Here is a 12,441-nt window from a genome sequence, read left to right on the forward strand (position 1 = left end):
ATTTTAAAGTAATGGAAATAAGTGGGAAAAGAAAAATCTATATAAATTATTGGAGGAAAAAAAAACCAAAGGAAGGGGGAAGAAACAGAAAGGGGGTGGGGATGGAGGAGGGAGCTCAAGACCTAAAGTTGTTGACTTCAATATTCAGTCCGGAAGGCTGTAAAGTGCCTAGTCGGAAGATGAAGTGCTGTTCCTCCAGTTTGCGTTGGGCTTCACTGGAACAATGCAGCAAGCCAAGGACAGACATGTGGGCAAGAGAGCAGGGTGGAGTGTTAAAATGGCAAGCGACAGGGAGGTTTGGGTCATTCTTGCGGACAGACCGCAGGTGTTCTGCAAAGCGGTCGCCCAGTTTACGTTTGGTCTCTCCAATGTAGAGGAGACCGCATTGGGAGCAACGAATACAGTAGACTAAGTTGGGGGAAATGCAAGTGAAATGCTGCTTCACTTGAAAGGAGTGTTTGGGCCCTTGGACGGTGAGGAGAGAGGAAGTGAAGGGGCAGGTGTTACATCTTTTGCGTGGGCATAGGGAGGTACCATAGGTGGGGGTTGAGGAGTAGGGGGTGATGGAGGAGTGGACCAGGGTGTCCCGGAGGGAACGATCCCTACGGAATGCCGACAGGGGTGGTGAAGGGAAGATGTGTTTGGTGGTGGCATCATGCTGGAGTTGGCGGAAATGGCGGAGGATGATCCTTTGAATGCGGAGGCTGGTGGGGTGATAAGTGAGGACAAGGGGGACCCTATCATGTTTCTGGGAGGGAGGAGAAGGCATGAGGGCGGATGCGCGGGAGATGGGCCGGACACGGTTGAGGGCCCTGTCAACGACCGTGGGTGGAAAACGTCAGTTAAGGAAGAAGGAGGACATGTCAGAGGAACTGTTTTTGAAGGTAGCATCATCGGAACAGATGCGACGGAGGTGAAGGAACTGAGAGAATGGGATGGAGTCCTTACAGGAAGCGGGGTGTGAGGAGCTGTAGTCGAGGTCGCTGTGGGAGTCGGTAGGCTTGTAATGGATAATGGATAAAAGAGCTGAACTCCCGAAGTGAAGTGAGAGTGTCTGCCCTTGCCACACTCGGTTAAATGCGGTCTTGATGTCATCAAGGAGCCCTAGCAAAACTGGAGTCAATGGGAATCGGGGTGGTGGGCGGGAGAAACTCGGCGCTAGTTGCGGTCATACCGAGCACAAAGGAAGATGGTTGTGGTAATTGGAGGTCAGTCATCTCAGCTCCAGGACATCACTGCAGGAGTTCCTCATGGTAGTGCCCTAGGCCTAACCGTCTTGGGTTGCTTCATCAATGACATTCCTTTCATCATAAGGTCAGAAGTGGGGATGCTCGTTGATGATTGCACTATGTTCACCATTCACAACTCCTCAGTTACTGAAGCAGTACATGTCCAAATGCAGCAAGACCTGGACAATATCCAGGCTTGGGCTGACGAGTGGCAAGTAACATTCATGCCACCCAAGTGCCAGGCAATGATCATCTCCAACAAAAGAGAATCTAACCATTGCCCCTTGACATTCAATGGCATTATCATCACTAAATCCTCCACTATCAACATCCTGGGGATTATCATTGACCAAAAGCTGAACTGGATTAGCCATATAAATGCTATGGCTACAATAGCAGGTCAGAGGCTAGGAATCCTGGGATGAGTAACTCACCTCCTAACTCCCCAAAACCTGACCGTCATCTACAAGGCACAAGCTGGGAGTGTAATGGAATACTCTTCACTTGTCTGGATGAGTGCAGCTCCCACAACACTCAAGAAGCTTGACACTGTCCAGGACAAAGCAGCCCACTTGATTGGCACCACATCTACAAACATTCACTCCCTTACCACCGACGCACAGTAGCAGCAGTGTGTACCATCTATAAAATGCACTGCAGGAATTCAACAAGGCTCTTTCGACAGCACCTTCCAAACCCACGACAACTACCATGTAGAATGACAAGGGCAGCGGAGAGATGGGAATACCACCGCCTGGAAGTTCCCCTCCCAAGTCACTTACCATCCTGACTTGGAAATATATTGCCATTCCTTCACTGTTGCTGGGCCAGAATCCTGGAACTCCCTTCCATACAGCACTGTGGGTGTACCTACACCACATGGACTGCAGCAGTTCAAGATGGCAGTTCACCACCACCTTCTCAAGGGCAACTAGGGATGGGCAATAAATGCTGGCCCAGCCAACGAAGCCCAGGCCCCGTGAATGAATAAAGAAGAGGCTGCTAGCTGTAAAGATAGATAACAACAGGGCATTTGATCATGAAGTGGCAACACAACTGTGCCTAACTCAGTCCTCTCACAGCAGGGGTGCGCACGCATTTCCAGTAGGAATGCCTTCGGAGTGATTTGAAGTGGAATGCTTGCCTGGTGTTTCCCTTCCAGGGATCATGGGTGCTGAAGCTAACTGCCGTGCTCCAGGTGATATCAGCTAATTCAGCACAGATAGGGTATTGAGGCTACTTTTCAGTTACTCATTGGTAAAGTTGTTGAGCTATCAGGAGAGTGCAGCCTACTTTTTTATGCACATCTAATTTAGTTGGATAGGTATAAGTTCTATTTTGTTTCCTTTATTCATAAACTAGTGAGCTGCTTTTGGATCATGCTTTTGCAGCATAAAGATAAAAGGTTTTTCTCTTGCCTTCACTGGTAATAAAGTTATTACTTCAGTAGCTTGGAACACTAAATATGGTTGGCTGAAATACTGTCATGATAATTAATTTTACTAGTTGTTGGCAGAGAGAGTTCATTTCAGTGGGTAGTTAGAACAGGTCATGCAGGTCTTTCACAGAAAAGGCTATAATCTTCTGAAAAGAGAGAATTCCACAGACTTTTGAACACCCTCATGCAAAGCTTCAGCAAAAATAAGCATTGATCTCAGTTACAGAAGTTTGCAAGTATTACAAAGCTGCTCGGCTGAAGGGATTTATGTATTATTACCTGATGTCATGATTAGCTTACTTAACTGCTCACTAAAAATAAATGCTTTCCATCTAAAATGTTTTCTTTTAGATGAGGTTTCATATTTTGTTTATTGGCTAGAGTCCAAAAGTTGAGCACTACTAGTTCTGAGCACTTTTTTTAAGTTGTTGCATGCCAACCTGGAGTGAGTATTAATTATAAGTACATGATGATTCCTTTCACCTTTGTGACTTTCGTCCCTTGTATAAGCTTCAGAAGAACAGTTTGTTTGGTCATCTTGATCAGTATTGTAACTTGGGGGATTTTGCTCAGAAACATGGGAGTGTTCATTTTAATGAAAGTGGTGTATCTAATGTAATAAATTGCCTTTCATTTCAAACAGGTAAAAGGTGTGAACTGTGTGATGATGGGTACTATGGTGACCCGTTAGGAAACGAAGGGCCCGTGAGACCATGCAAACCATGTCATTGCAGTGACAACATTGATCCAAATGCTGTAGGGAACTGTAATCGGCTGACGGGAGAGTGTTTAAAGTGCATCTACAACACTGATGGATTCTACTGTGACAAATGTAAAGATGGATTTTATGGAAACGCATTAAACCCAATTCCATCAGAAAAATGTAATGGTGAGCCTCACGTTTGACTTTACCTCATTAAATGCTCCTAAAATAACTAATAAACCTTTTTTTAAAAAATGCATAATAGTAATAACTTCAATGAAATTTGAGGAGGTTCAAATTTCCCTCTCTGACGTTAAGATGTAAAAAGGCTATAATCTTCTGAAAAGGGAGAATTCCACAGACTTTTGAACACTCATGCAAAGCTTCAGCAAAAATAAGCATTGATCTCAGTTACAGAAGTTTGCAAATATTACAAAGCTGCTTGGCTGAAGGGATTTATGTATTACCTCCTGATGTCGTGATTTAGCTTACTTAACTGCTCACTAAAAATAAATGCATTCCATCTAAAATGTTTTCATTTAGATGAGGTTTCATATTTTGTTTATTGGCATTGAGTCATTTTACTCCCTTACAAATGTGCTATATAAATTCAAGTTGTTGTGTAGAGGAAAACTGCTAAATGTCCCATTCTTCTGGTAAGCCCTACCCCCAACCATTTTTTCAGCTGTGTGCCTTGAGCATTCTCCACAGATGCCTTCAGTGCTAATTTATGTTCAGCTGACAGAAACCTCTTGGCTGGGTAATAATTTTCTTTTCACCCAACATAATTCCTTAGTATTGCAGTATTTCCCTGATAGTCATTTTTGTTAACTCCTTCCTGATGTCTTCCATTGTGTTTTTCAGGGCAGGGTATTTCTAGGCTGAAATCATGCAAATCTCTCGCAGTGAGTGAGAGGAGATACCTTGCCTACGTTCTTTACTAGGGAATAATATGAGAAGAAAATATATAAATGACCTTCCATGCTTTCTCCTCCCACCCTATCCACCTCCTCCTTCCTGCCCTGCCCTACCCAAGAACTTTTTCCTTCAAACGAAAGATATAATGCACTTTTTTTAATGTTTTTCTGCAGCTTGTAACTGTTCTCCATATGGCACCGTGGATCAGCAAAGGAACTGCAACCAAGTCACTGGCCTATGTGAATGCTTAATTCATGTCATGGGCAGGGACTGTAGTCAGTGTGAGCCGGGCTACTACAATCTTCTTAATGGTCAGGGCTGTCAGAGGTAAGTCAAGTAAAGGAATTTGAGTATAATGATTTTCTATCTACAGCCATTTGTTACCTCAGTTCAATGAGAAATTGAAGTAACAAAACACTCTCTTGACCATAATGATAGATTTAATGGGGCCTTTGCTGCCTTGTGTGACCAAAAGAGAGAGAAACCTTCCTGTAAAATGAAGTTGTGTAAATTTCTTTTAGATTTTTAACTCCCATCTGTTTTGCATAAATAACCTGTATTTAATTTATTTGTATAACCAAATACAGAATGGGATAAAGTTGCAGCAAGGTCTCAAGAAATGACCCTTCTTATACAGTAGTGAAGCTATTTTTCTCTTTCTATCTATGGGCTGGGGAAGAAATGTTTGTGCCTTGTTTGTATGTATAGTTGGTGAACACGCAAAGCGACTTGTAGGATGCAAATTACGTTGAAGGCCACTGGTTTCCTGTGAAAACTAACAGAATCAGGGGGAGTGTTCGGCCATCAGAAAGTTACTAGCATCGCTTTGATTGCTGCTGCCTATTTCTCCTGATCAGTTGTAGCTCTGTCCCCTTCTATCCGTGCGAATCCTATCGCATGCAAAATTAATAAGTCATGCTGCAGTACCCAAAGTGGTGTGAACAAAATAAGCTTTACAAAATTGTGAGTGGCAACACATGTAGCTTGCACAGGCATCTTTCATGTGTGAAAGATGGCAATATACAGAAAGGACAGAAAGAACAGTTGGGTGTGAGGAACGGATAACAAGGCGGACAAGGGAATGCAGCTAATACACAGGGGAAGCAAGCCTGCCTTTTGTTTTTAAAAAAGAAAGACAAAAGTACAAATGCACAGAACAATTTTGTAAGCAACCAGTGTTTAGATCTGAAATTCCCAGGAGGAATATAAAGTTCCCTCCACACAACATTCCTTTAGTTTTACTTTGTGGAAATAAAAGCTCCAATTTTGTTGTCCTACTTGAATTCTTGGCTTGGTGACAGCTGTGCCGCAGAGATTGGAAGGAAGCTGGCATTTAGCATTGGAAGTGGGATTGTTGTTTGTTATAAATCAGTAAATTGCCTTCAGTTAGATGCTCTGATATAGAACAGCTGCTGATCCTGAAGAACAAGTATGTGATTCCAGCAGTTTAAAGACAACTCTGCACATCACTTTGTTAATCTTACTAGTGTGCTGAGTAAAGACACAAAAGATAACTTATAATAATAAAATTGGTAAGATGATGCTCATGCTAAAGGTCTGAATGGCATAGCCACATGGATTCAGGAATATTGAGAAAGAAAATCACTTTTCTTTCGTATAAATTGTACCCACCTCTTAATGGTATATGATGGGCTTGGATTAACAAGTTAACTGTTGATTCTTATGGTTTGGCAGTTAACATTATTCTTCACAGTACAACATGAAGGGCTTCATTGATTGAATTCACTGATTGTTTGCTCCCAGGTGTGACTGTAATCCAATTGGTTCTGTTAATGGTCAGTGTGATGCCCAGAATGGACAATGTGAATGCCAGCCTGGTGTTGTTGGCCGGCAGTGTAATAAGTGTGAACCGTATCATTTTGGATTTGGCCAGGATGGATGCAAACGTAAGCAAAATAATTTTTAAAATATACTTTTTAAGAAAAATATCTCAAAGATTGAATCATCAATTTCTAAACAAAACAAGTGCATGAGTAGTTTATCTATTTCTGCAGCCTGTGACTGTGACCGTGAGGGCTCTCGATCTCTACAATGCAAGGAAGATGGAAAGTGTGACTGTAAGGAAGGGTTTGTGGGCACACACTGTGACCAGTGCGAAGAAAACTATTTCTACAATCGGACAAGACCTGGCTGCCAGGAGTGTCCTACCTGTTACAGGCTGGTGAAAGATAAGGTAGGGGGTCTCATTTCTATTATAGCATTTGTTGTTTATTTTATACACAATACTTCATTTGATCCTAGAGCTACTTGAAAGTGAGAGACTGTGAATGATGGGTGAGAGTAAGGTCATGTTCACTGTTAAAACCCCAAAATAGGTCCAATGGTTAGCAGCACTTAACCTCTCAGCTTGCATGTGAGAAACCATTTGAGCAAAATACCAGATGATGGCCAGAACTTAGTCTATCCCATCAAATGTACACTGGATGTTTTCTTCACTTGAAATCAATCCCACTCTCCTCCTTGCTTCCTTTCGTTCTTAATATTCTTTAAAGCAACTATCTAAGTTCCTTTCAAATGAATTTACACTTTCTGCTTCAACCACAGATTGTAACAGACTTCCAAATTCTAGCCCCACACACTGTTAAGGTCCTTATTATTTCAGTTTCTGATCCGCTTAAATTTGTGCCCTCTTGTTACTGGTCTGCCACCCTATGGAAGCACTTATCGTTTACCTTATTTCAACTCTTAATCTTGAAGATCTTGATCAGGTCAACCGTAGGCTCAGATTTTTTTGTGGTCAACAGCACTCACTGCTGACCTTGAACAAAGCTGCCCACAAAGGTCTAATGATCTCTGTGGCATGGACTTTTCCTTTCCCACCAACAATTTAAATCTGACTCCAAGTCAAGGGGATGTCTTGGTGTGCAACAGCAGTGATGTTAGCAAGCACTTAAGCCAATCGTATTGATGGATTTAGCAAATGAGAAAGTTAAAAGCATTATATCGTTTACTTTTAGTTTAAAATTTCAGATACCAAACCAAATGATTATGATTGGACTAAGAAGCTAAAATAAAGATAAACTTTTTTTAAAAATTGTAAATTTTTCATTATTATGGAGAAACTTGATATTCCACAGATATAAAATTAGCTTCTCTGGGCCAGTGGGTGTTTAGCAGTAAACATGAAGTTGGTAGACCATTAAAAACTTTTCCAATAGACTTTACATTGAGATTAAAGGCATGAAAGTACAAGTTCTTGTCTATTCAGTTGATTGTCTGGGGGTGCCTCAAAAGTGCACCCACTGGAAAAGTGTAAAATCCAATGACAGCAGCTTTTATATTTGTGTTATGTGTTTATACAGACTCCAGAAGTTGCTGTCAGTTTCACTGGAGTAGTGAGGACAAAGACTTGTCATCAATACCATTGCAAAATCTGTGCAAATTATCTTTCCAACTCCAATGAAAAAGCCCTGCTTTCTTAATTCCCTCTCCACAACTGTTATGTTTCAACTCTGGTAATGTCCTAGTGAATCTGCACTGCATGTTTTATGTTCTTAATCCTAAGATTACATGAGGCACAACCGAGGTCTTAATACTAATTCCATTTTTGAAGAGTCCAAAACTAGCAGTAATAAATTTAAGAAAACCACAAATAAATAGTGTTACGATCCTGATGGGGAACCATAAACCAAAATGACCAAACTTACGAATGATCCACAAATGAAGAAATTACCAACAAGTTCACACATTCTTGTAGCTTTTACGTTAACAGTAATCAGAACCAATGGAAATTACACATGAAAAATCATTTGCCTGTTAATTCAAATAAAAAGGCAAATTTCTTTTTAAACAGTTGATACAACAAAGATATGTCTTACGCAACCACACTCACCTGCATCACTCCCTGCACCAATGTAACTATACAGTTCCACACAGGGTAGGGTAGGTCAGGAGTCCTACCCAACACCAGCTTTTGCCTTCAAGTTTAACAAGTAAGATTTTCATCAGCAAGGCACAATTCTATGAATCCCCTCTCCCTTGGGTCATGAATGTTGTAGCTTTCCTGAGCTTCTTTTCAACAAACCAACCAATAGTATCCAGGTTCACAGTTTGGCCACTTCTGGGCAAACAGCCAGCTCTTTAGTGTCTCTGAGCTGTTGCAGGTTTTAGATCATTTTACTCAGCTCAGGCAGTACCTCAAAGAGCTCCTGACTGGCAGAAAAGCTGACCACTTCCTGAGAGAGATTTACTTCTTCAGCTTACAAGAATTCGGTGTGTCCTTTTTTTCTGTCTCTGTACACTGATCGCCTTCACCCTCTAGCTCCTCTGCTTGTAGTTCTCCTTTGTATCCTCCAGCTACACAGCTTTAGTCTTAATTTCCTTCTTTTTGGTACTACTTCCAGGGTTCAAGAGTTTTCAGGTCACATGTACCAGTATTTCTTATTATCTAAGAAAATTACAATTGATCTATTCATAATGGATGCAAACTCTCAAAAGCCCCTTTTAAACATTCTTAAAGATAATTACAGATTCCATAAACTTTTAAAGATATTTCAAATTGTTCTTACTGTACTGCTTCTGGGTCAAAGGTCGTCACATCAGGAACTTGGGAGAAAATTGTTTACCCAAAGCATGATTAAAACGTGGAACCTGCTACCAGATGGAGTAGTTGAGGCAAGTAGCACAGATGCATTTAAGCAATAGCTAGGTAAATACATGAAGAAAGGGTCCTTTTAGGATTAAAAAAGAGATAAAAACAAAAAACTGCGGATGCTGGAAATCCAAAACAAAAACAGAATCACCTGGAAATACTCAGCAGGTCTGGCAGCATCGGCGGAGAAGAAAAGAGTTGATGTTTCGAGTCCTCATGACCCTTCAACAGAACAGGTTCTGTTGAAGGGTCATGAGGACTTGAAACGTCAACTCTTTTCTTCTCTGCCGATGCTGCCAGACCTGCTGAGTTTTTCCAGGTAATTTTGTTTTTGTTCCTTTTAGGATTAGATGAGTTAGGGTGGGTGAAGGCTCACTTAAAGGAAAAAACACTGACAATAAACCAGTTGGGCTGAGTAACCTGTTTCCATGCTGAAAATTCTATGTAATTCCAATTTTCCATCATCAGACTTTGGTATTGTTCCCCAAGTTTATAAAGTCTAAATAAATCCACGTTTGGTTCTCTATCCCAGCATGAATCAGCATCCTTAGAAGACAGGTAGAATAAAAGCCTCCTCACATGACCGGATAGTGTGAAAGCAGCCTTCATACTTGACTTAATGCTAGTAGTAAGGGAAGAAAATTGTTTTCATCAAAACTAAAGTTTTGTAAAGTTATCTTTACAATAGATGACTATGGATTACCATTGAATAATGTTATCAATAAGCATTTCAAGTAATAAGAAAATACGCATAGGTTAGTACTTGCATGTTTCAGCCAATAAATCCAGGAAAAGGAGTGAAGAGAAGTGAAGGACAGTATTTTATAAGGAAAATAAACTTATTTTCATGAATGTAATACTTGAATTACTGATTAAATCTTAAATAACAACTTTGAAGCCAAGGGCACACATGCATTACTTTTCATTCTTATACCAGGATGTACTATATTTGGCTTCAGTTGCCAAAATAAGCTCTGGATGACAGGCTCGTTTATCTTGTTTTGATTGGCTGAGTAATTGTATGTTAGTAGATAAGATTGCAGGAGTTGCAATTGATTTAATTGGTTTCCTGCCGGATATCTTTTATCCTGTGGCATTTGCTCAGGTAACTGAACATAGGCAGAAGCTTAAGGACTTGGAAGATTTAATTGCAAACCTCGGGACGAGCCAGGACACAGTGAGTGACAAGGCCTTTGAGGAAAGACTCAAGGAAGCTGAAAGAACCATTATGGACTTGCTGAGGGATGCTGAAAACATGAGAGGTATACATTGTAGCTGACATCTTAGACTTGATGTGAATAAAATGATTAAAAATTCCAATTATCTGTTTGGCACTTGGCCTTAATTGAAATCATTGCTGAATAGTACAGAACTTGAATAATGCTGAAAGGAAAGATATGTTGCCAAAGCTTTTCATCTTGCACTCATCAGAACAAATACAAGAATGCAAAATTTCAAATGATCACAACAAGTTATACTATAGGAGAAAAGGGCGCTAATTGCTTGACTTTTGACTCTGAATGGCCGAGGTGTTGCCATGGAGAAAGCAATGGCTCCCAAGCTCCTGGGTAATACAAAAATGGCACAAGGCCTGAACGTATTCCTTTTGTTTGCAGAAAATAGATCCATGCCTATGAATGTATGTCACTTCTAGCTCGTTATGAGCTCAACTGATTATAGTCGTTTGTAATACAGAACCTGAGTATTGCTGAAAAAGGAGACACATCTAAGCTTTTTGTCTTGCACTCATCAGGACACCTCACGAATACTAATATAAGGATAAAAACAATTTATACTGTATGTGAAGAGAACACTGATCTGTTGGCAAGTGGCGTTGCCGTGGAAAATGCAACAGTGATGGCGACTGACAGTTAACTGCCAAACATTGTTTGAAATTTAAGCCAGGCAGCTGGACCCTGATTGGTCAAGGCATTGCCCTGAGGAATAAGTCAGCAAATGGCTGCCACTTATTTTGTTGAGCTGAAACAGGCACAATGGCTTTGTGTTCTTTGTCTCTGCAAAGAACAGTGCCCTGTGTATTAACACATGTAGCTTCCAGTATGCAAATGTGCCACACTGTGAGCCCAATCGACAATCTTAAATTAATTCTTAGCAATCACAGAATCACATTTAATGTTGGACACTTTTTTAAGTTTTGTAAGCATGGGCTGGTTGGGTATGATCTGTACCCAGCCCGTTGTGAACAGCAGCTGGGGCATGCTGTTTAATATGAACTGCCGATCTTTGGGACGTATGGCCTACATACTTAGCTTCACACTGGCACTGAAACTCATGTACCACATTACTCATTTGTGTGATAGGCAGAACGTCTTTTTGACGTAAACCTAACAAAGGGACGGTAATAGTCATCCTTAACAAGCTTGACTATATCAATAAAATACACGCCATCCTGAATGACAGGTCCAAATTTGGATCCATTGGACCTGCCGCTCAACATGACGGACAGTCTTGCTTGAAAGTAAGCTTAAAAAACCGCTTGCTGGATTTGTGTAAGAGTGATGAGATACCGCATGATATATTTGACAAGGTTCATCCTCACGGTTTGCTACATCCGTGTATATATGGGCTGCCCAGGACACACAAATGATGTCCCTTTACGCCCCATCTTATCTATGACAGTTCGGCATAGCATAATTTGGCCAAATGGTTGGGCGCATTGTTACAACCAGTTGTGACCAAGTTTTCCACATACACGGTGAAGGACTCCTTCATATTTGCAAAGGCCATACTGATAAAGTCATAATACCTGCTTGAAATGAAGATAAAGACTGGCTTCTTCCAACAGAGTTTTATTTTTGGTGCATAAAACTCTACAGAGAACTTGTCTCACCTGTTTTATTTTTATGTATTCAAATGGGTACGTAGCTAGCTAACTGATAATTACCAATTGAATTCCTTGTGAGTTAATGTTTCCTTGCCCAACACATACAGGACTCGCATATCGATAGCGATGCTATGTCCATGTGCTCATTGGACATTGCTAGCCAATACTCCAGTTAAGGAAGCCATAGAAATTTGCACTATAGCACTATATCATGGTGATCTAGACCCATCACCATGAGTGAATCAGTATATATTGAACTTATGAACTCAGCAACTCACGCAGTTGAGTTCATTTTAATGACACCATGTATGCCCAAATAGATGGTTTTGCCATGGGCTCCCCTCTAGGCCCAGCAAATATTTTAGTTGGGTTCCATGAGAAACATGTTGTCGGTGGAATGACAGCTAACCCCCTACCTCTGGCATATTTATTTGCTATATTTAAATCTGCAGCTGCATGTAACAATTTCCATCCATGTCTTAATGGGCTTGATCCTGCACTCAAATTCACCTTTGGAATGGAGCACTCAAATGAACTCGCCTCCCTTGACCGTACTAGTAGAGAAATCTGCCAGGGACTTCTCTACCACGGCCTACTGCGAGCCTACCGTCACTGGTCAACATACACATCGGGATTCTTACAGTTCCACACAATATAACATTGGTCTTATTGGCAAACTTATAAATAGGGCCCGAG

General features: G+C 41.0%; 1 protein-coding gene across 1 annotated transcript in view; it reads left to right on the top strand.

Moving 5' to 3' along the window:
• The window catches only part of lamc1 (laminin, gamma 1), a 319,589-nt gene that overhangs the window by 271,398 nt on the left and 35,750 nt on the right, over positions 1–12,441 (top strand). The window contains exons 14-18 of the mRNA XM_041207964.1: positions 3,311–3,556; positions 4,462–4,615; positions 6,053–6,195; positions 6,304–6,482; positions 10,006–10,162. Of these exons, the coding sequence (XP_041063898.1) occupies positions 3,311–3,556; positions 4,462–4,615; positions 6,053–6,195; positions 6,304–6,482; positions 10,006–10,162 (879 nt within the window). The remainder of the gene's footprint in view (positions 1–3,310; positions 3,557–4,461; positions 4,616–6,052; positions 6,196–6,303; positions 6,483–10,005; positions 10,163–12,441) is intronic.

This window comes from Carcharodon carcharias, chromosome 16, assembly GCF_017639515.1.
Source record: "Carcharodon carcharias isolate sCarCar2 chromosome 16, sCarCar2.pri, whole genome shotgun sequence".
NCBI lineage: Eukaryota > Metazoa > Chordata > Chondrichthyes > Lamniformes > Lamnidae > Carcharodon > Carcharodon carcharias.